At 40.0% G+C, this 20,418-nt stretch overlaps 1 protein-coding gene across 1 annotated transcript; it reads left to right on the top strand.

Annotated features, from left to right (window-relative positions):
- Window positions 1-345: 345 nt before the first annotated feature.
- LOC117468295 (sorting nexin-4-like) lies at window positions 346-19,935 on the top strand. The gene is made up of 14 exons (XM_034112334.1): window positions 346-441; window positions 1,270-1,394; window positions 1,542-1,680; window positions 5,820-5,969; window positions 6,050-6,097; window positions 6,191-6,246; window positions 13,102-13,174; window positions 13,281-13,342; window positions 13,500-13,565; window positions 13,741-13,830; window positions 14,412-14,511; window positions 14,635-14,780; window positions 18,508-18,622; window positions 18,700-19,935. The coding sequence occupies exons 1-14, from the start codon at window positions 352-354 to the stop codon at window positions 18,745-18,747; spliced, it is 1,308 nt and encodes a 435-aa protein (XP_033968225.1). The 5' UTR covers window positions 346-351; the 3' UTR covers window positions 18,748-19,935.
- The last annotated feature ends 483 nt before the right edge of the window (window positions 19,936-20,418 follow it).

The following is a 20,418-nucleotide window of genomic DNA, read 5'->3' as shown; positions in this document are numbered from 1 at the left end:
ATATACTTTGAACTCACACTAGGCCTACATTTATTTTCAAGCTTTAGTTACTAGTTACTTAGATAACTAACTAAAATAATATATAACATTGATAAATAATTACAAGTTACAATATAATAGCAGTATAACATTTTAACTGGGTATATTTTGATTACAATATTGTACTTTTACTGTACGTAAACGTAACTGAGTATATTTTTATTTACATGTTAGTATGACTTTTTTTGGGGAAGTACTGCCCCCTATTGCTGTGGCTCAGAACTACAACTTTCGCCTTCAACATCTGTTGGGTGATGCGACGCTTTGCGCATGCGTCGTAGCTCAGAAGAAGCGACATCAGTAAAGAGGAGGATGGCGGAGGATGGGAGGGATGAGTCTGTAGCGGCTGACGACGACTCACAACACACAGCTGAAGATGGGAGAAACGGCATAAACAACACGGTATATTAGTAGCTTCCTCTTTCTGCTTTAGTTTTATACTAGCCCTAACCATAGCAGTGGATAAAGGCTGTGTTATTTGTCACAGAGCTAACATGTTAAAGCTCAGGGCAGAGCTAGCATCATAGACTGTCATGGACTGAAAATATAATGGCTAGGATACAGTGTGTTGTCAACAAGCTAGATACATGTCAGTCTTGAACAGTTAAGCTAATACCTTCGCTTACATTCAACTGTTGGCATCTTACCATTTATTTATCTTAATATCTATTACTACAATAAACAGTATTTTATTTTATTTTACTGTACAATATTTAATTTGACATTCTGTTATTGTCTATCTTATTATATTTACATGTATATAGATAACTGCATTTACAGTCTATGCATTATTAAGCCTATTGTATTTATTTAATCTGTATTACTTGCACATTGGTCTTGCAACATAATGTGCACTATTTTATCCTAATCTTTTCTACTCTTTTTCTTCTTGCACTTTTTACTTTATTTGTATCTTTACATTTGTTGTATGTCCTATATATATTCATGTTGCATTGTTGGAGGAGCTTGGGACTTTTTCATTGCCTTATCTGCACTGTAGCTACTGTGCATATGACAATAACACCTTTACATTTGAAATTCTGAAATTTGAATACATTTACTGTATGACCCTTCAAGTGTTGTTATTTTCATGCTGCTATAATTTGCTTAATAAATAACGCCAATATCTCATGGTTTAGATTGACAGCTGTTAGCTTACAGTAGCTTTAAAGCAAGAGGAAGCAGAAGTGTTTCCACATGGTGATAATGGTGCTGACTGTGATGCTTCAGATGGTGGAAGAGAGCCCCACTCTCCTGCGCAGGATGGAGATCTGTGTTGCCGAGGCTGAGAAAAGGAGTGGGAAAAATGCAGTGAACATGCAGGAGACGTTTACCGTCTACCTTATTGAAACACGGTGAGAATTATAAAAATGACCGCCTCATTTAAAAGGAAGTGCTGTTGGTCAAGCTGAGATGGCTTGTACTTCCTGTTGTTTGAGCTCTGTTGTGCATACATTTACTTCTCAAAATACTAAACAAAATTGTTAATGGAATCCTCACAGGCCAATGGATGCTCTCGCTGAAGGTCGTAACCCAGCCCCCGACTCTCTGTGGAGGAGATACAGTGAATTTGAGCTGCTGCGGAACTACCTGTTAGTTAGCTTTCCATACATCGTGGTCCCTCCTCTGCCCGAGAAGAGGGTGAGTTCAGCGTCTGCTTTCGAGGATTGCAGCCTTGCTTTAGGTCTTTCTTAAAACATGTATTATAATAGGAAGTAAGTTGACAAATCACCAATGGCTTCTAGCTTACTTCTAGTCATTTTTGGAACAGTTATGGAGCTGGATTTTTTGCTCCATGTCTTTGTGTCTTTGTGTCTTTATTAGGATCCCCATTAGCACTAGCATGAGCATTGGCTATTCTTCCTGGGGTCCTCACACACTCAAAACATACATAAACATACAACAAAATTAAAACAAAACAAAACAGCTCATAATTTCATGCTATTTACAGTGAAATGAAGTGAAACTAAAATGGTCATTCAATTATCGCCATCCTAAGGCCAAACAAAAGTAAATACAAATAAGTGTACATAATAATATATGCATACATAGCCACAGGCACAGTTCAAATTTACTTTGTAATACTTAAATAATTTTTTAGCAACCATTTGAAATGTACTTGAGAATTTTCCTGAATGATGTGAACCGGTAAAGAGTTCCAGCTGATCATGGCTCTGTACATGACTGTTTTCTGTCCCATATTTGATTTAGATTTAGGTAATACAAACCTTCCTTCTATTGTATGTCGTGTTTGATAGTTATGTTGTGCATATTGCGCTATAAATCTTTGTGATAATATATCTGGTGAGTGAGTCACTGTAATATTTCTGACAAAATTCAATAAAATATAAGTTGACCTCTGTCTGACAGTTAACCATTTCAGTGTCTCCAGCATTTCAGTGACTCTGGTTCTGTAGGAGCACTGCAGTGCACATCGTGCTGCCTTATTTTGTGCTACTTGTAGTTTGTTTAAATCTTTTTCAGCAGCACTAGACCATATAACCAAACAATAATCAAGCTGCGACAGAACCAAAGCATCCAAAACTTGTCTACTGACATCCATAGGCAAATATTTTACAATTCTTTTTACAAGTGACACACCCCTTCCCATTTTACATACAACATTATCAATTTGTTTAGACCAAGATAATTTATGATCCAGGGTTATACCTAGCAATTTTGTCTCCTTGACCTGTTCAATTTCAATATGGTTTAAATGTAGTTGCAATTTTGGTTCACCTTTTAACTGATGATTTGATCCTATTAATAACGATTTTGTTTTTCCCGCATTAAGTACCAACTTATTATTTATGACCCACTCTGATATCAGTAGTAGATCTTTATTCATAACATTTGTCAACTCTCTTGTAGTTGATGCTGCATAATATATTGTTGAGTCATCTGCATACATTACAATTTTAGCTTTTTCTAACACTAATGGTAGGTCATTTGTAAAAATAGAAAATAAAAGTGGTCCCAAACAACTACCCTGAGGTACTCCACAGGTGACTTTTTTCATCTTTGAGAGACTTCCATTAAAAAAAACAGTTTGACTTCGATTTGTCAGGTAACTTTCTAACCACTTCAGCATTTCCAAATGAAAACCATATTGTTCCAGCTTGTGTAACAACAAAGAATGGTCAATGACATCAAAAGCAGAACTAAAATCGAGTAGTACTGCACCCACTAACTTCCTATTATCTAGTTCGCCCTTCCAGTCATCTGTCATTTGTGTTAAAGCGGTGCATGTGGAATGGCCAGGTCTATAAGCATGTTGATACACAGTATTAAGTTTGTTACCTTCAAAGTATTTTTGTATTTGATTGAAAATTATTCTCTCCATTATCTTTGCTAATGCTGGTAATAAACTTATTGGACGGCTATTTGTACCAGAAAATGGTCCAGCTGGATTTTTTGCAAGTGGAATAATTTTTGCTATTTTCCATGCCTGTGGGCAAATACATTTATCAATACTCAAATTTATAATATGACAGATGGGCTCTGCAACAAAATTAGCAACATATCTAAGAAATGTACCAACTAAATTATCCACTCCTGGTGGTTTATCATTACATTTACCTAGTAGACATTCAACATCTGTAATTGTCACTTTTTCTATTTTAAATGTACACTTCTTATTTTTCATAATTAAATCCTGTATTAGAAATGTGGAGTTACTATTTATAGTTTGATTCATATTTATCCTCAAATGTTTTACTTTATCAAGAAAATAATCATTCAGATGATTAGCAATTTGTACTGGTTTCGTCAAAAATGTCCCATCCACCTCAAGATATGTTGAGGTGGATACGGCCCATCTCTTTAATTTTATTTCCATAATACAACTGTTTTTTCTTTTTATTTAATGCTGTAACATAATTCCTTAACCTTCTATAAATGTGCCCGTCTGACTCATAACTTGATGAGAGAGCTACATTTTTTTGCATCATCTCTTTGTTTCATTAGATCCCTTCATTCCTCATCTAACCAGGGTGCTCTAAAGTTCCTTACAGTCTGTTTTCTAAGTGGAGCATGTTTATCAATCACCTGCATGAATAACAAATTGAAGACATCAAGAGCATCATCTGGATCGACTTTCTCAAAAACATGTTTCCAACATATCATTTGAACATCCTGGATAAATGACTCTTCACTAAAATATTTCATTGATCTCCTCACAATGACTTTTGGTCCAGCTTTTGGCACCTTTGTCTTTCTCACGATAATTATTAAATTATGATCAGAACACCCTACTGGAATTGATATTGCCTGAGAACATACATGGCTAAAATTAGTAAATATATGATTGTTGCACTTTTTGACCCATCTTTCTTGATGCATATCCTAGTGATTTGTACCAAGTTACATGTATTAATTATTGTCTGCAGCTTGTTTTTAAGGGCACAGTGCAACATATTCCAGTCAATATTTAAATCTCCGATAAAATAAATCTCTCTGTCAAGATCACAAACTTTGTCTAACATTTCACATAATTTGTCTAAATAAATTAAGTTTGCATTTGGAGGTCTGTAACAACATCCTACCAACAAAGGTTTCAAGTGAGGTAAATTAATTTGCAACCAAAGTACTTCAATATCAGCAGACATCAAATCATATCTCACTTTAGCTGGTATTTGCTTTTGAATGTATACTGCCACCCCACCTCCATCTGCATTCCTGTCCTTTCTAAATATTCTATATCCATCAATATCCACAGCAGCGTCATTAAATGTGTCATCTAAGTGAGTTTCAGATATTGCTAACAAATGAATACCACATGATAATATTTCCTCTATCTCAGACACTTTATTTCTTAAACTACATATATTGATGTGAGCCAATTTAAACCCTTTACTTGGTAACTTATTCAACATTAAGATGGCAATTTAAATGTTATCTCTTTTTCACTTCCTATCAAAATGAGAGCTGAACTAAAACATACATGTAACACAATTTCAACCACACACACCATCACATACATAACCCAACATTTTTTGCTCCATGTATTATTCAAATATCTGCCATAGAGGTAATAAATAGGAGAGAACAAGGAATCAACATTACAGATAAATTATAGAATGCTCCATTTAAATGTAAAAGATCACGACTACTAGGGCTGCTCGATTATGGCAAAAATCATAATCTCGATTATTTGGGTCAATACTTGTAATTGCGATTATTAAATACTTTGAAAACATCCATTTATTGGAGAAAATTTGAACAGTATGTTTTTAACAGTTGATTACCCTGAACTTTAAGTATAATTCAACTGAAAAACCAAAACAAAACAAAAATTATTATTATAAAAAAGTAATAATAAAAAATAATCGTTTTATTTCGATTATGTTGTTTTCGTAATCGTTGCAAGCCATAATCATAATCGTAATCACAATTAAAATACGATTAATTGAGCAGCCCTAACGACTACTAATAGGAACATGTATTTACAGAATGTTTCTTTACTTGTAGGCTCCTTTGTGTGTTTTTATGATTGTTGTTAACTCCATGGGAAAAGGGACACACATTTGGCAATTTTCAGAATGCACAACATAAAATGTCAGTGATCAATAAAAAAACTAACACCAGACTGGTCAATTGATTGGAGCATCACTAGCTTATCTTTGAGAAGATTTAAACATCTCTATGGCTTAAAGTGCAGAGAGGTGTGTAACTGCGTATTATTCACCAAACATACGATGCAAATCCAAGACGAATAATCCAGCTAAACTGCAATATCATCAAGTAAAACATTAACTGTCTCTTTGTTCTCCTTCATGCAGGCAGAGTTTGTGTGGCACAAGCTGTCGGCAGACAACATGGACCCAGACTTTGTGGAGCGCCGTCGGGTGGGGCTGGAGAACTTCCTGCTGCGTGTGGCATCACATCCGGTCCTCTCCAATGACAAGATCCTCCACCACTTCCTCACCGAGGTACATGCTGCAGCTGTGGGTCAGTGATGAATGATAACAGATCTGCATTTGAATGTTGTTTTTTACCGCTGTGTGTGCAGGAACATAGCTGGAAGGAAGTGGTGTATGAGACGGGATTTCAGGCAAAGGTACCTTGTGGAATCTCTATTCTCACAGACAATTTACTTATAAAGATGTTCAGTGTTTACAAAGCTTGACCACTTCTTGTTTCTCCTATTCAGGCAGATTCCAGGCTGAAAGCTCTCAGCGCCACCTTCAGGGTGAGAAACCCAGATAAGTAAGTGAGTGTTTTCTCAACAAAAAGTAATAAGTTCTCAATTTGGATGAAATGTTTTAATTCATGTCAAAATAATTCAGTTATACTTTAAAAGTGGGGATAACTAGATAATAGCTAACTGTTTATAGGTACAGTATTATAGTAGTTGATCATAGTATCCGTATGATCAGCCAGAGCAATTGTTTTATTATGTTTTGAATTATTATAATTTTTGTATTATTCATAATAATTTTCTTTATCAATTAATTAATCATTTGGTCTACAGAAATGTCTTAAAAGCAACACATTTTCACATTTGAGAACCTAGAGCCATCTAATATTTGGCTTTTTTGTAAAAAAAAAAAAAAAAAAGGTCCTGTAACGGTTACCATGTTTGGATAAAAAAAAGCCCTTTAAATGAAAAATTCACTATCAAAATATTATTTTTAATAATTGTATTAATGTTTAAAAATGATGAATAAATGCAAACACTTTTAAATAAGTAGGTAAATGATTGTAATCCCGGTCCTCTGTACACGTGTGTGACAAAGGTAACTTCGTCACTGTGGACTGGCGGCTTCGGGCCTTGTAATATTGCACATGTGGTTTAGTTTGAAAGTGTTCCCCCTCCCGTTTTGTCTGTGGCTGGTGATTGGGTTCACCTGGTGCCCTGTGTTGTCTCCTCCCCTCCACCTGTGTCTTATTGGCCTGATTAGTGTGTGTGTATTTAGGATACACTGATGGTTCCTCCACGGATGCATTTCCGGGAACGGTGGAGGCATGACGCACGGCCGGAGTTATCTCAGCCAATGACAGCTCTGCATGCATCCCCTGGATATTATTTTAGAAACTGCTTTCATCGCATCGCGATGTTTCCAGAGAGAACAGCTGTGAGGTCCGTGCAGAAAGCAGAGCAGTGTGTATAATATATATCACTCAGTATAACAGGCCTACTCTCTTTATTTGCTTTAGTTTAGTAGATAACTCAAGCGGCAAACTCTGGGGAAGAGCCGGGACGCCAATATGGAAGTGCCACACACTGCAGTTCATCTAGTGGCCAGTAGGAGGCTGCAGCAGGCTGCAGAAGGGAGCCATTTCTATAGACCCCCATGTTAAAATGCCCAACTTTACAGCAGAAATAAACATGTTTACATCGTGGTTCAAAAAACCATATTCTCTGTATAGTTAGATTCCCCCTTCATGACTACTGTGTGGGGGGTGAATTTTTTCTCAACTCATCTGTTTAATTAATATTAAGCCTTAAAGCTTTTGCATAAATTAAGGCGTGGTCACTTTGATGGACATGTACATGCCTCACTGTCAGCTAACAGCAACTTGTCCACTCTGCTAGGCTACAACCATAGAGGCTACAACGTTAGTTAGTTAGTTAGTTAGTTAGTTAGTTAGTTAGTTAGTTAGTTAGTTAGTTAGTTAGTTAGTTAGTTGTAGTTACTGTACTTGACCCTTTAGCCGTGTTCGTGGTGATTGTGCCTTTTAGGGAATATTGTTACAAATACCAGACAATTAAAATGCTGTGCTGTGCGCTTGAATGTACTAACAGAACTTCCAAGAAGTCTAAAATTATAATTATATTAATGTTAACCCCGTTCGCAGGTGTTTGTGTGCTTGGTAGCTTAGCTTGCTACTTATTAGCCAGCTAATGACGTAACCCTTTAATGCATACATATATATTTTAGTTTATGATTCAGCCTTGGGTAAGACTTTTATAGTCTATGGCTATGACGCCCATAATGCTAAACGGGAGCAAATGTTAATAGGGGACCCAATTATCCCAGTGGTGGCCGCCGGAGCTAACGGAGCCGCAGGGGGCTAGCTCCAGCCGGCGTCCCGGAGCTAGCCCACTGCGGCTCCGTTAGGTCTGGGCGGTGGAGTCCGTCTTTTCTCAACGTGTGAATGACAAGCATTAAGAATAACAAAATATAGCTAATTCTCTTGCAGATTGTCTCATTTGATTATGAATGTAACGTTTATATAGGGGAACTACACTGTTAGCAGTAACTTGGTATGCATGTATTTCATGTTAGCTTAGCTTCTTAGCCTGAGCTAGCTCTGTTTACTTCCAGTTCGGAGGCAGCAGGGCCCGCCTCGGCTCCGCCTCTTTGTCCTTTCCTTATTTGGAAATGTTCTCTAATTGGACCTCGTTGAATTTTAGTTGAATACCCCTGCCCTATTGAGTCAGAGTCAAATCCCCAAGGCTTCCATTTCATCCCATCATACAAATTCCTCTTCTGCCTCCGTAGCTCATCATGATTTTCTGATGGTGAGGCTTCTGCTGGGCATAGTTTTAACAATGTCTATTGTTTCCTTGTGTGACTCCGCCCACAATAGCAAAGAACATGACATGATGCAGATTATGATAATTAGGCAGCAAATGCCATCTCTTGTGCCACACCCCATTCTCCTGAATGGACTCAATTTCTTCCATATTAGGCGCATTCACACTGCGGTACAGATCGCGTTCACACCGGAATAAATCCCTGGGGGTGGATTAGGCAAATGAAGCCGCTGACGTCACTTCTTCTTCTTCTGCTTTGGGTTTACTGGCAGGCTGCAAAACACTTCACGGCGTATACTGCCGCCCAAAGTCCCCGGCCGGAAGTCCCCGGAGTTGGGGACTGGCTTCAGTAGAAGCTGCTGGGACTCCCAGCCAGACTGAAGCCAGTCCCCAACTCCGAGTAAAGTAAATCGCCAGAACGCCGACACCTCCTCATCTCCACCGCTCCCATGTTTTATTTTGTGTTGCCATAAGTTAGTCTCTCTGCGTTTCTGCGCTGGGCTAATGCTAATAATGCTAATGCGAGGATAATAAAATGGCGGCTTCACAAAACTTTTTGGGAGTTTTACGGGGCGTGGTTTGCAATCCGCCCAGCCAATGCAGTCCTTCACCACAACCCAGTCTCCTGCTTCGATTGAATGCAGACGTCCCTCCAATGGAACTGGCAAAGCTGCTTTCACCGGCACGTGTATAGTATTTAAGGAATTGGAGAGGTTAATGCAATTTTGGTTTACATCTCCCTCTCATGCTCATCAATACTAGAGGTAAGGCCTTGACCCAACTAAGTCCTGTCTCATCACAAACTTTAGTTTGGACTTAATTGTGCCATTCTCTCTCTCTACCGCCCCTCCACTCTGGGGGTAATAAGCACAATGGTTCCTGAGATCTAACCCGAGATACTCTGATATCTGTTGAATGGCCTTATTTACAAAATGTGTTCCATTATCCGAGGTCAGCTTCCTTGGTATTCCCCATCTTGGAATTATTTCCCTTAGTAACACCTTTGCTACTGCTTCTGCGTCCGCTTTACCTGTTGGAAAAATCTCAATCCATTTTGAAAACATGTCAACAATCACCAGACAATACTTTTTCCCTTCACATGGGGTCAGTTCAATAAAATCCATCATCAAATGATCAAATGGACCATCTGGTGTGGGATGACATGTCTGTTTCATTTTCTGCCCTCGTCCAACATTATTCCTGAGACACACTAAGCACTTTGAACAAAAATTCTGTGAATAATTTGAGAAGCCTTGTGTATACCAGTACTTATTAGTTGTAGCTACCATCCCCGTTTTTGACACATGATCCTTTGATTGTGTCAACCTAGCTAAAAAAGGAAATAAGCATTTAGGTAAACATGGATTACCATTAGGTCCATACCAAACATTATTTACAAATGTCCATAATGTTTCCAGTCTTCCTTCCTGTCTCCTCCAGTTGTCATAAACCCCATTGTCCTCGACCTCCTGTTGCTCTTCGGCCTTGCGGGTGTGAAACTGTTACACCTTCTTCTGGACCATGTTGCCACTCGTCATCCATCTCCTCCTCCTCCGGTTCTGTACAGTCTTTGACCCGGTGTTCAAATGAACCACACCGAAAACATCCCCTTTGTTCTCTGTAACCTCTGCCTTTTCCTCTACTGGGTGCTCTTCCTCGATATCCACCTCTGCTCTTTCCTCTGCCCCTGTTAATCTGCTGCTCATAAGCTTGGAGTTGTGCCCTCTGCAAACGCTCTCCCATCTTATTCTTAATTTTCGTTTCTTTTTCAGTAGCATTGTTCATCACCTTTTCAGCATGGCGGGCATAGGTGAGGGCAGGCTCCAATCTTCCTCTTTCCAGTTCAATGCAGTGTTTTTGAACATATTTCTTAATTTCGGGCAACAAGTCCTCCACAAAACATGTTTTTTCCTGCTGTTCATATGGACTTTCATTGTCACCAGGAGGACGCACCATCCCACTGTGGACCCGGAAAATCTCAGAATATTGAAGGTGGTAGTCAGTAACAGACTCACCCACCCTCTGGACACAGTCTTTAACTTTTCCCCAGTCCATCCGTTTCTGGTAATAATTTCCAAGTCTCACAATTAATCCATTAATTGTCAGTCAATATGGAGCAGCATTGGCCCAGTCATAGCTGTGATCCACACCAGGCCAGTCTCCTTTCACTGCTCCCCATTTCAACTTCAGCTTGCCTATTAAAAGTCTCTCAAGTTCTCTCAGGGAAGGGCGGTGTTGCTGTATGAGTTCAAGCAGTTGAGCCCCAAACTCCGCTCCTCCGCTCACCCCTGGATTTGGCAGGTCATTTATAACATCCTTCATGTCCCCTGGAGACCAGGGGCGGAAAACATACATGATTTGTGGATCATTTGCATCTCCCCTAGGATTTGGCACTTCCACCATGGGCATCAAGATACAACTGTCTTTCATGTCCTGTACTGTTGCCCAACTTGAAGATGGTCCTTCTGGGTTTAATTTATGCTCTGGTACTGAAGCTGTGGGGCTGGTGACAAAAAAATCCCTCTCCGCCTGTTGTCTGGTTCTGGACGCCACCGGTTGGGCCTTGGGGGAAGGCAGGTCTGGATACAGCTTTGCAGTCGTCTGTTCTACTCTTTGTTCATCGTACGGCGGAGGAGAATGGAGAACTCTGTGAGGGCCTGGTGCGTCCAGCTCAGGAAGGTCGGGGGCCTGGATTTGACAACCAGAGGGACAGTCCAGATCGCGATCGACTTTGCCTAAAAGGATTCTAGCACACTGAGATTTAATTTCACCACCCCCCTGTTCTCCTTCCTTTTTCTGATTTTCCCTAATCATGGCCTCCTTTTTCTACATTCCAAATGCCTTCCAACCCATATTTATTTTTCGTGTTTCTTCTCTACTTTTTCTAAACCATGTCTCAATTTTTCTAATTGATTTAGACTTAAACTGCCATTGTCAGGAAAACCATTTTTCACCCACACATTTAAATATTCACATGTCCAAGCACCATGCTTGTCGCACATTACCTTTGCACACCCTTCATACTCCAAAATTACCTTTTGACTATTTGACTTTCCCATCTTTAATCTTTTGTATTTAGAAATATATTACCCAAAATAACAAAAAATCTCACTTTAAAATACAGGAAATCAGTAAACGGCACCTGAAATGTGTTCACTTAGGTTAAAAACATACATATATTGAAATTACAAAATGTGTACTCAAGATTATCTTAATTTTCTTATACTACGCGTGATCACTTAATATATATATTTATCATAGGCCTTTATCTTCTATATAGCGCTTTCTAAACAGTTACCACAACTGCTACAGTTACCAAAACTGTTTTGACGTTGTGAATTATTGTGTATACCAAACACCATCAATAACTCTAGTTACACTCGATTAATGTACCACACATTAATTAGCTCGTCAGCCCTCAGCGAGTTAACTTTCAATTTGTTCCTTTCAATACAAATATTGTGTTGTAAAAAATGATTATCCCCTTGGAAAATGTCGTACCGAGAAAGACTGTGATCCCCTTCTCTACAGGCAGCTTCTGCTCTTCCCTGCGGCCAGTTACTTTCCTCCAGGGAGAGGTTTGCCTCCAGGACCAAGTCACTGGCTGTGCACAGTTTACCCGGAGAGGACGTCTCACAGTAATTTCTCAAGTAGACAATCCCGGACGATCCCCCAAAATGTTGTAGCAGATTTGAAATCAGCTGTGGTCTAGAGAGAATTATGAGTTAGGTAACAAACGTACAGCAACACAATATTCGTATTAAAGGTATCAAAGATCTTTTATACTTGCAAGTATGACATCCCACCAGAGAGCACATACTGTTCTGAGTAAAACAGGCTCTCTTTATAAGAGGACATCAAAGCAGATTTACATTACAACATCATTCTGGGAGGCCAGCTGATACCCCCTCTGGCACTGGATGCAAAACCCTCACTCAATACAAGACAATGGGATATACAGATACCCCTCAGACACCGTATGCAAATACCTCACCCCCTCTGTTGATCACACATACCTCATTCACACCAACGGTGTTTCAGGGCCGGTTCGGAGCTGGAGCTTGAGAAGTAGTAGTGCTTCAACATAATCGGCCATTGTTGTTGTTGTCGGTGTCAGCTGTGAGGGGTTTTCACGCGGTTTGGCTTTATGAAGCAGGCACGCAAACGGTTACGTCATGACGCGAACGATGACGCAATGACGCAGCACCAGTCGGACTCTGGGCGGTGTGAAAAGAGCCGGAGGTAAACCGAAGAACCGGTTCTGAACCTGAAAAGCTCTAGCACGGAGCTTGAACCGGAGTTGCGTTGGTGTGAATGAGGTAACATACATTTAAGGATCACTCCCACGCTCTGACCTAATCAGAGGAACAGTTTACAGTCAGCAATATTAATACATTTGATCTCACAATTTCCATAACATTGTGTTCACGGGTACCAGTCATATTGAGGCTGTGAATCATGTGCCGATGATTTAATAAATGCCCACACCGGATTATATTTGAACTCTGCCTCTGCCTCCTTGCTTGGTCGGGCCGCTCAATGGTCAGCTTCACAACGTGTCTTCCTTTTGTCTCACTTAGACGCTTCATGGACATGAAACACTACAGTGATGAGCTGCAGTCTCACACATCTCAGCTGCTCCGGGCACGAGCTGTGAGTCTCTCTAACTGTCTTTCTCTCTCTCTCTGAGTTTCATTTAGGAATATTCAATATTTACTTTGAATTGACTGAACTTTAATATTGTCTTTGTCTCTTCTAGAGGGTTGCAGATCGACTCTACGGCGTCTACAAGGTCCACGGGAACTATGGGAGGGTCTTCAGGTTTGACAATCGGCATATAATAACCAATCGTTGCTGTGACTTAAATGTGAATAGTCTTAACAAAAATGTATTATATTGAATATATTTTGCAGCCAAGTGTGACAGACTCTCCCTGGCAGTTTGCTAACTTATGTGTGCGTCCATGTTTTGACTGCAGTGAGTGGAGCGCCATAGAGAGAGAGATGGGGGATGGACTGCAGAGTGCCGGTCATCATATGGATGCGTGAGTCAATCTTCTCTGCCTTACAGATAACCACTCTTTCTCTGTTATTATACCATATGTTTATATATAATTTCTGGACAAACATCATTTCAGATGCGTTTTACACTGTGGTTGATGCTGCCACCACCATCTGTGTTGCTAGATTAGACATTCAGTGTTTTTCACCCCCCTGTAGATATGCTGCCTCAATAGATGATATCTTAGAAGAAGAGGAACATTACGCAGACCAACTGAAAGAATATCTCTTCTATGCTGAAGCTCTGAGGTAAAACCCAATATATAGAAATGTTATTCATTGGGATAAACCCCTTGAGATGCACCATCTCGTTTTCAAGAGGGTCCCGAATATTAGCTGAACCAGTATCTCAGAATATCTGACCAATATTGCAGTTGCGATAGAATACACCATATTGGAGGGAATAATCATTTCTACATTATCATTCGCATTTTTATGGAAAGAAATGTAGGTGTTATATTAGGAGTTATGTTAGTAAACACACTTATGAATGACCCCTCTATGAACTTCACCTCAGCACAGACACTATTTTCAAGCTTTGTAAGGGCATGCTTAAAACACTAGCTACAGATAGCACATAGTATGATTATATAACCATTGTTTCAGACATGTGGTCTCCCCTCATGTCTGAGGAACAGGACCATAGTACAATAACTCAAAATGATAATCTTATGTAATGTCTGTGACTATTAATATATATATTCCTGGACTTAACCCTAATCACATCTTTGTTCACTGGATATTGGTATTTCTCTTCTATGTCAAGGCTTGTACTTGAGCACAGGAGCTTCATGAAATGTGCTATTATATCGTACACTTTGCTTTGGTAGGGCAGTGTGCAGGAAACATGAGCTGACCCAGTTTGAGCTCGAGATGGCCACACAGGACCTGATATCGAAGAAGCAGCAGCATGAGGAGCTCTCTACAGGGGTACACTCAACTCCCATGTTACTGTCATATACCTAATGTGTTCCTGTCTGCTATTGTTAGGCAGTGGGTGAGACTGTTGAAGAGATCTTCCCAACTAAATCTCTGTGATTCCGTTTTCTTTAGATTGTTCGGACATTCTCCTTCAAAGGCATGACCAACAAGCTTTTTGGCCAAGAGGCACCCGAGCAGAGGGAGGCCAGACTGAAGCTGCTGGAGGAGCTGATAGAGGAGGGGGAGGAGGCGGTCAAGGACAAAACAGTCGAGTGCGAGTGAGTAATGGGCCCTGCTTAATATTTGAAGATAAAGCAGCCGTAACGTTTTATTTTTTTAAGGGGCCCTATTGTGCTCGTTTACAGGTTCATATTTGTATTTTCTGCCTCTTAAGTCTGAGACCAGGGCCCAGTCTGCTATGATTGGTTAGCTGGCTGGCTCTGTTGTGATTAGAGATGTCCAGCTCCATAGCCTATAACGTACAATGTGTTGGAGCGCTAGCCAATAGAAGTGTCGTGGCAGCTTTAAAATCAGCTGTGGTCTAGAGAGAATAATCAGTAAGGTAACAAACGTACAGCAACACAATATTCGTATTAAAAGCAATAAGGACCTTTATACTTGCAAGTATGACATCTCCTCCAAAGAGCACGTACTGTTCTGAGTAAAACAGCAGATTTACATTACAACATCATTCTGGGAGGCCAGCTGATACCCCCTTGGCACTGTATGCAAAACCCTCACTCTATACAAGACAATGGGATATACAGATACCCCTCAGACACAGTATGCAAATACCTCACCCCCTTTGTTGACCACACATACATTTAAGGATCACTCCCACGCTATGACCTAATCAGGGGAACAGTTTACAGTCAGCAATGTTAATACATTTGATCTCACAATTTCCATAACATTCCCCCCTTTGATTAATTTGAATCACTAATTGTGGTATCAACTTTAGGACTAATTAACATTGGCATGTATATTTGTCAGTTTGAAAAGTTCTTCCACATCAGGTAAGTCTGAGTGGTCACACCATACCATCTCTTCCTTGCCCAAACACTACATCCTCAAACATGTTTAATTTGGCATATTGGTGTTGAACCTGGCCCCCCACAATTCCTCCTATCCAGCGATAGATTACAGCTCGCATACATGTGAGAGCACAGGTACAAAAACATAGAAACATACTAAGAACCACCAGCACTGGAACAAGCATTTAAAATAACATAACCCCCCATTTGCCAAATGTGTCCTGGAGCCATTTGTTTAAAGAATAACCAGCTGACTTAGAGGGCCCGAAAGCATCCCGAATCTTCTCCAAAGCTGTTATTACATTCGTAATATTATCCGAATTGTCCGGTATCATTGTCACACATGAATCCCAAAGTTATATTCAAAGTTATACACAGTCCTCCAGTTTTGGCCATCAAGTAGTCCAGTGCCATTTCATGTTTAAGCAATGTCAGACGATGGGTTTGTCATTTTCAGAAAGCAATTTAAATCCTTTTATGGTTTCATTTGCGAAAGCGGACATTGTGTAGGTGATGTTATCAATGTGATCTGCTAAGTATGTAACCCCATACCATGGAAAAATTCCAATACCCCATTTTTCACCAAGAGAGACGCGCCAATGATATGATTCTAGATTATGAAATTCAGCTAACTCTCGTTTCTGTCTGTGATCACCTACATGGTCATTCTTCGTTTCTGTTAGAAACATTAAGTTAGCAATGGTGAGATTTACATGTTGACAACAGCCATTCCAATATTTAGGCAAATAATAGTACGCATCTACACCACACAGCCAGTATGAATTTTGTATTGAGGGTAGTCCTAAAGACATGTTTGTATACAATGTATAATTTACTTGAATCATCTTATTATTCCTGAATGTAATATTCACCAAGTCAGTGTTTCCTAATTTGCCATCTCTACCTTTCATTGACAAACCACCTAATGGTCGAATACAGCTTGAAAAACCTAACACTTGGCCCGTGCCATTGTTACATATAACAAGGAAAGGTTGATGCATTTAAATTGATAGCATAGTATTTTCAGGATCACGCTGGGGTTGTAAATTCGAACAATACCACAAAATACAGTTTAGAATGTCACTGTCCACTTGCACCTCTCTGAAGAACCAGCACCTGAGAGGACTGAGAGGTTTGTGTGCCCTGATGAACCTGGGGGCTGTGTTGTCTGGAACCTTGTGTTCCTGGTAGGGTCTCCCATAGCAAATTGGTCTCAGGCAAGGGGCCAGACTAAGATTGGTTCAAAAGACCTCATGAAAGAAAAACAAGAAGTGAGGATACCCGGCCCGGAGGAAGCCCGGGGTCCCCTTCTGGAGCCAGGCCCAGAAGGAGGACTCGTCGGCGAGCGTCTGGTGGCCGGGCTTGCCACGGACCCCGGCCAGGCACAGCTCGAAAAGGCAACGTGGGCAACACCTCCGCTTCTCCGTCCCGCGGGCCCACCACCTACGGGAAACAGCGATGGGGTCGGGTGCGCTGCCAGAAGGGTGGCAGTGAAAGCGGAGGGTCTCGACGGACCAGACCCGGGTGACAGAAGCTGGCTTTGGGGACGTGGAACGTCACCTCTCTGGGGGGGAAGGAGCCGGAGCTTGTGCGGGAGGTGGAGCGGTACCAGTTGGATCTGGTTGGGCTCACCTCTACGCACAGCGTCGGCTCTGGAACCTTACTTCTGGATAGGGGTTGGACTCTATTCTTCTCCGGAAGAGGCGCCGGGCGGGTGTGGGGATACTCACAAGTCCCCGGTTGGGTGCTTCGTTGTTGGAGTTTACCCCAGTGGACGAGAGGGTCGCCTCCCTACGCCTGCGGGTTATGGGGGGGGGAAACTCTGACTTTTGTGTGTGCTTATGCACCCAACAGCAGTTCAGAGTATACGGCCTTCTTGGAGACCCTGGAAAGATTCCTGTATGGGGCTCCTGAAGGGGACTCTTTAGTCTTGCTGGGAGACTTCAACGCACATGTGGGCAATGATGGAGACACTTGGAGGGGCGTGATTGAACCGGAGTGGTGGTTTGTTACTGGACTTCTGTGCTAGTCATGGATTGGCCATAACAAACACCATGTTCGAACATAAGGATGCTACACAGGAAATCAGTCAAATCAACAGCACCTGAAATTAGTTCACTTCAATGTTAATACAAATATACAATAGGCCTACATATATTGAAAATACAATATTTTACTCAAGATATTATCTTAATTTTCTCATAACTATTATCACTACGCGTGATCACTTCTATATATATATTTATCATAGGCCTTTATCTACTAATATAGCGCTTTCTTACAGTTATCAGAACTGTTTCGACGTCGTGAATTATTGTGTGCATCAGACACCATCAATAACCCTAGTTACACTCGATTAACGTACAGAAACATTCATTAGCTCGTCAGCCCTCAGTGAGTTAACTTTTAATTGTATTCTTTTACATACAAATATTGTGCTCTCACCTTTTCTCCTCTTTTTGAAAAAAAGTATTATTCCCTTGGAAAAATGTCGTACCGAGAAAGTCTGTGATCCCCCCTCTTCAGGCGGCTTCTGCTCTTCCCTGCGATCAGTTACTATCGTACAGGGAGAGGTTTAGCCTCCAGGACCCGGTCTCTGGCTGTGCACAGTTTACCCGGAGAGGACGCCTCACACTATGCAAAACCGGACGAGCCCCCTCTGTTGACCACACATACATTTAAGTATCACTCCCACGCTATGACCTAATCAGAGGAACAGTTTACAGTCAGCAATGTTAATACATTTGATCTCACAATTTTCATAACAGAAGTGAAAGGGTTAAACAGTGATGTGAGGATTTCAATCAGCCTTTGCAGACCATTTACATAAACCTATATAACACACTACAGGAAAGGTAAAACCCCAAAAAGCACAATAAGGCCTCTTCAAAAGAATGTTCTGTTTATGATCAAGATTATAGATAATGTATTTGCCAAAAGTGTGAGATTCATTTGATCTATATTACTGCAGAGAACATGTTGAGAAGGCATGGGTGGATGTACAGCGCTTCAAGGAGCAGAAAGACAAAGATCTGCGGGAGGCGCTCATCAACTACGCTGTCATGCAAGTCAGCATGTGCAAAAAGGTACGGAACAGCACATCAGCTATGAGAAGGAAGCTGTTCAACTGTCTGTTCATGTGTTTTCCTTTCTCTCCCTGCAGGGAATACAAATGTGGAGCAATGCCAAAGAATGTTTCCTAAAGATGTAAAGTTGAAGCCATATTCAAAGGATTTCAGCGATGCTCCGTTGTGCATGCTGGGAAACGATGCCAATCTGAGCTAGTTGAGGTTTGAAAACAACCACCGTAAACATTGCACATAAAGATTATGTAGTTTCAAGCATTTATACAAAATAAGTTCATATGCAACTGATTTTCAGCAGTGATTTACATTCACTGCTAAGCTTTTTTGTAGTGAAAAGTGTTGGGAGGGTGGGGTGGATCACACAAAAGCACATGACTTGGACACTGGAGACCAGGGTTAACATTCTCAATATTTACCCAAGACCATTTTTTTGTCACAATAAAGAGACACTGCTTGGTAAAAGAAGATGTAGAGGGCCAGTTTATAAAATGGGTTTACAAAGGAATGTTATAGTATCATGTCCTGCCCTTTTCAGTGAAGCACTTCATCTCCACTTTATGACTGCAATGTCCTGACAGCTCATGATGATGTGGGGCTTTCCCTTGGCCGTGAACCCTAGTGTTGGCTCTGTTTTCATGCTGACTTCAGTGTTTATAGCATGGGCCCAATGCCCTCAGGCTGCTCCTATCCCTATGTTGTTTTGTTCTAATATTCATGAGTACTAATTGGGATTGTACACCTATGTTACCAGTTTGGTTTGGTTTGGTTAAGGTAACCTTGTTAAGGGAGGTCTGACATTTCTTAATCAAACTGGCCAAACATGTGGACGAAGACGCCCTGAAAAAAGAGGATCTCCACATTAAAAGTCCCTTGTTATTTTTGATGCTAGCCGCTAAGAAATCTGTGCTATCTTTTTTGTTGTAACATCATTTGTTTAATTTATTTTAAAGACATTCATGCTTTAAATGAATCAATCAAAGTGAAGAGTCTTCAAGATGTTGATTACATGTAACCATGTCCAGGGCAATGTATTGTGTATTATGTAAACTGCACAGAAGATTATCGATACTCAGCCTAAGATTCTATTTAGTTTAGATTAAATAGTACCTTAATTTATTGATTTAAATGTATTGTCTGTTTACATAACATGATATATGACGTGTTAGAGGCTTTCCAGCTAAAAGCTTTGTGAGTGTATTTAAGTGAGTTTTGATAACTCCATTTACCCCTTACCTTTTTATATTTCTAATGTTGATGCTCAATTTGGATGGATATCTCTTGTTTGTTTATTAATTTATTTGAATAAACATGTGACAAACCAATGACTATTTGTATTCAGTTTCTCTTAAAACCTTGACTCAGAAATACCATTATTTTTCATAATCCAGTGATAGTCAGATTTTTTATATATTTGTCCCATTATTTTAGGGCCTTTAAGGATTTTTCATTAATTTACATTCTAACTCCATCGACAGTGGCAGAAGAGTTATTCAGATCCTTTACTTAAATATAAATATGTCTCTCAAAAGATAGCTTTAATTCCTAAAGGTACTATCAGTAATTGTACATAAATAATAAAAAATAGACTTCATGCAAAAAACAATCAGACCTAGTTATTATTTATATTGATTGTTAAAAAAAAATGTCTTCTAATAAAGGAAAGTGATCATCAAGTCTAATTCATTTTTATTTGTGTTTTACTTTATTAGATGGAATTCAAGTGTGTAAGTCAGTTTATTAAAAAACATTTTTTTATTTTTCAATAATGGACAAAAAAGACCTACAACAATATAGAT

The sequence above is a fragment of the Pseudochaenichthys georgianus genome, chromosome 23 (genome assembly GCF_902827115.2).
Source record: "Pseudochaenichthys georgianus chromosome 23, fPseGeo1.2, whole genome shotgun sequence".
NCBI classification, from domain to species: Eukaryota; Metazoa; Chordata; class Actinopteri; order Perciformes; family Channichthyidae; genus Pseudochaenichthys; species Pseudochaenichthys georgianus.
The sequence above is the reverse complement of the archived record's forward strand: the minus strand, read 5'-3'. Positions and strand labels throughout refer to the sequence as shown.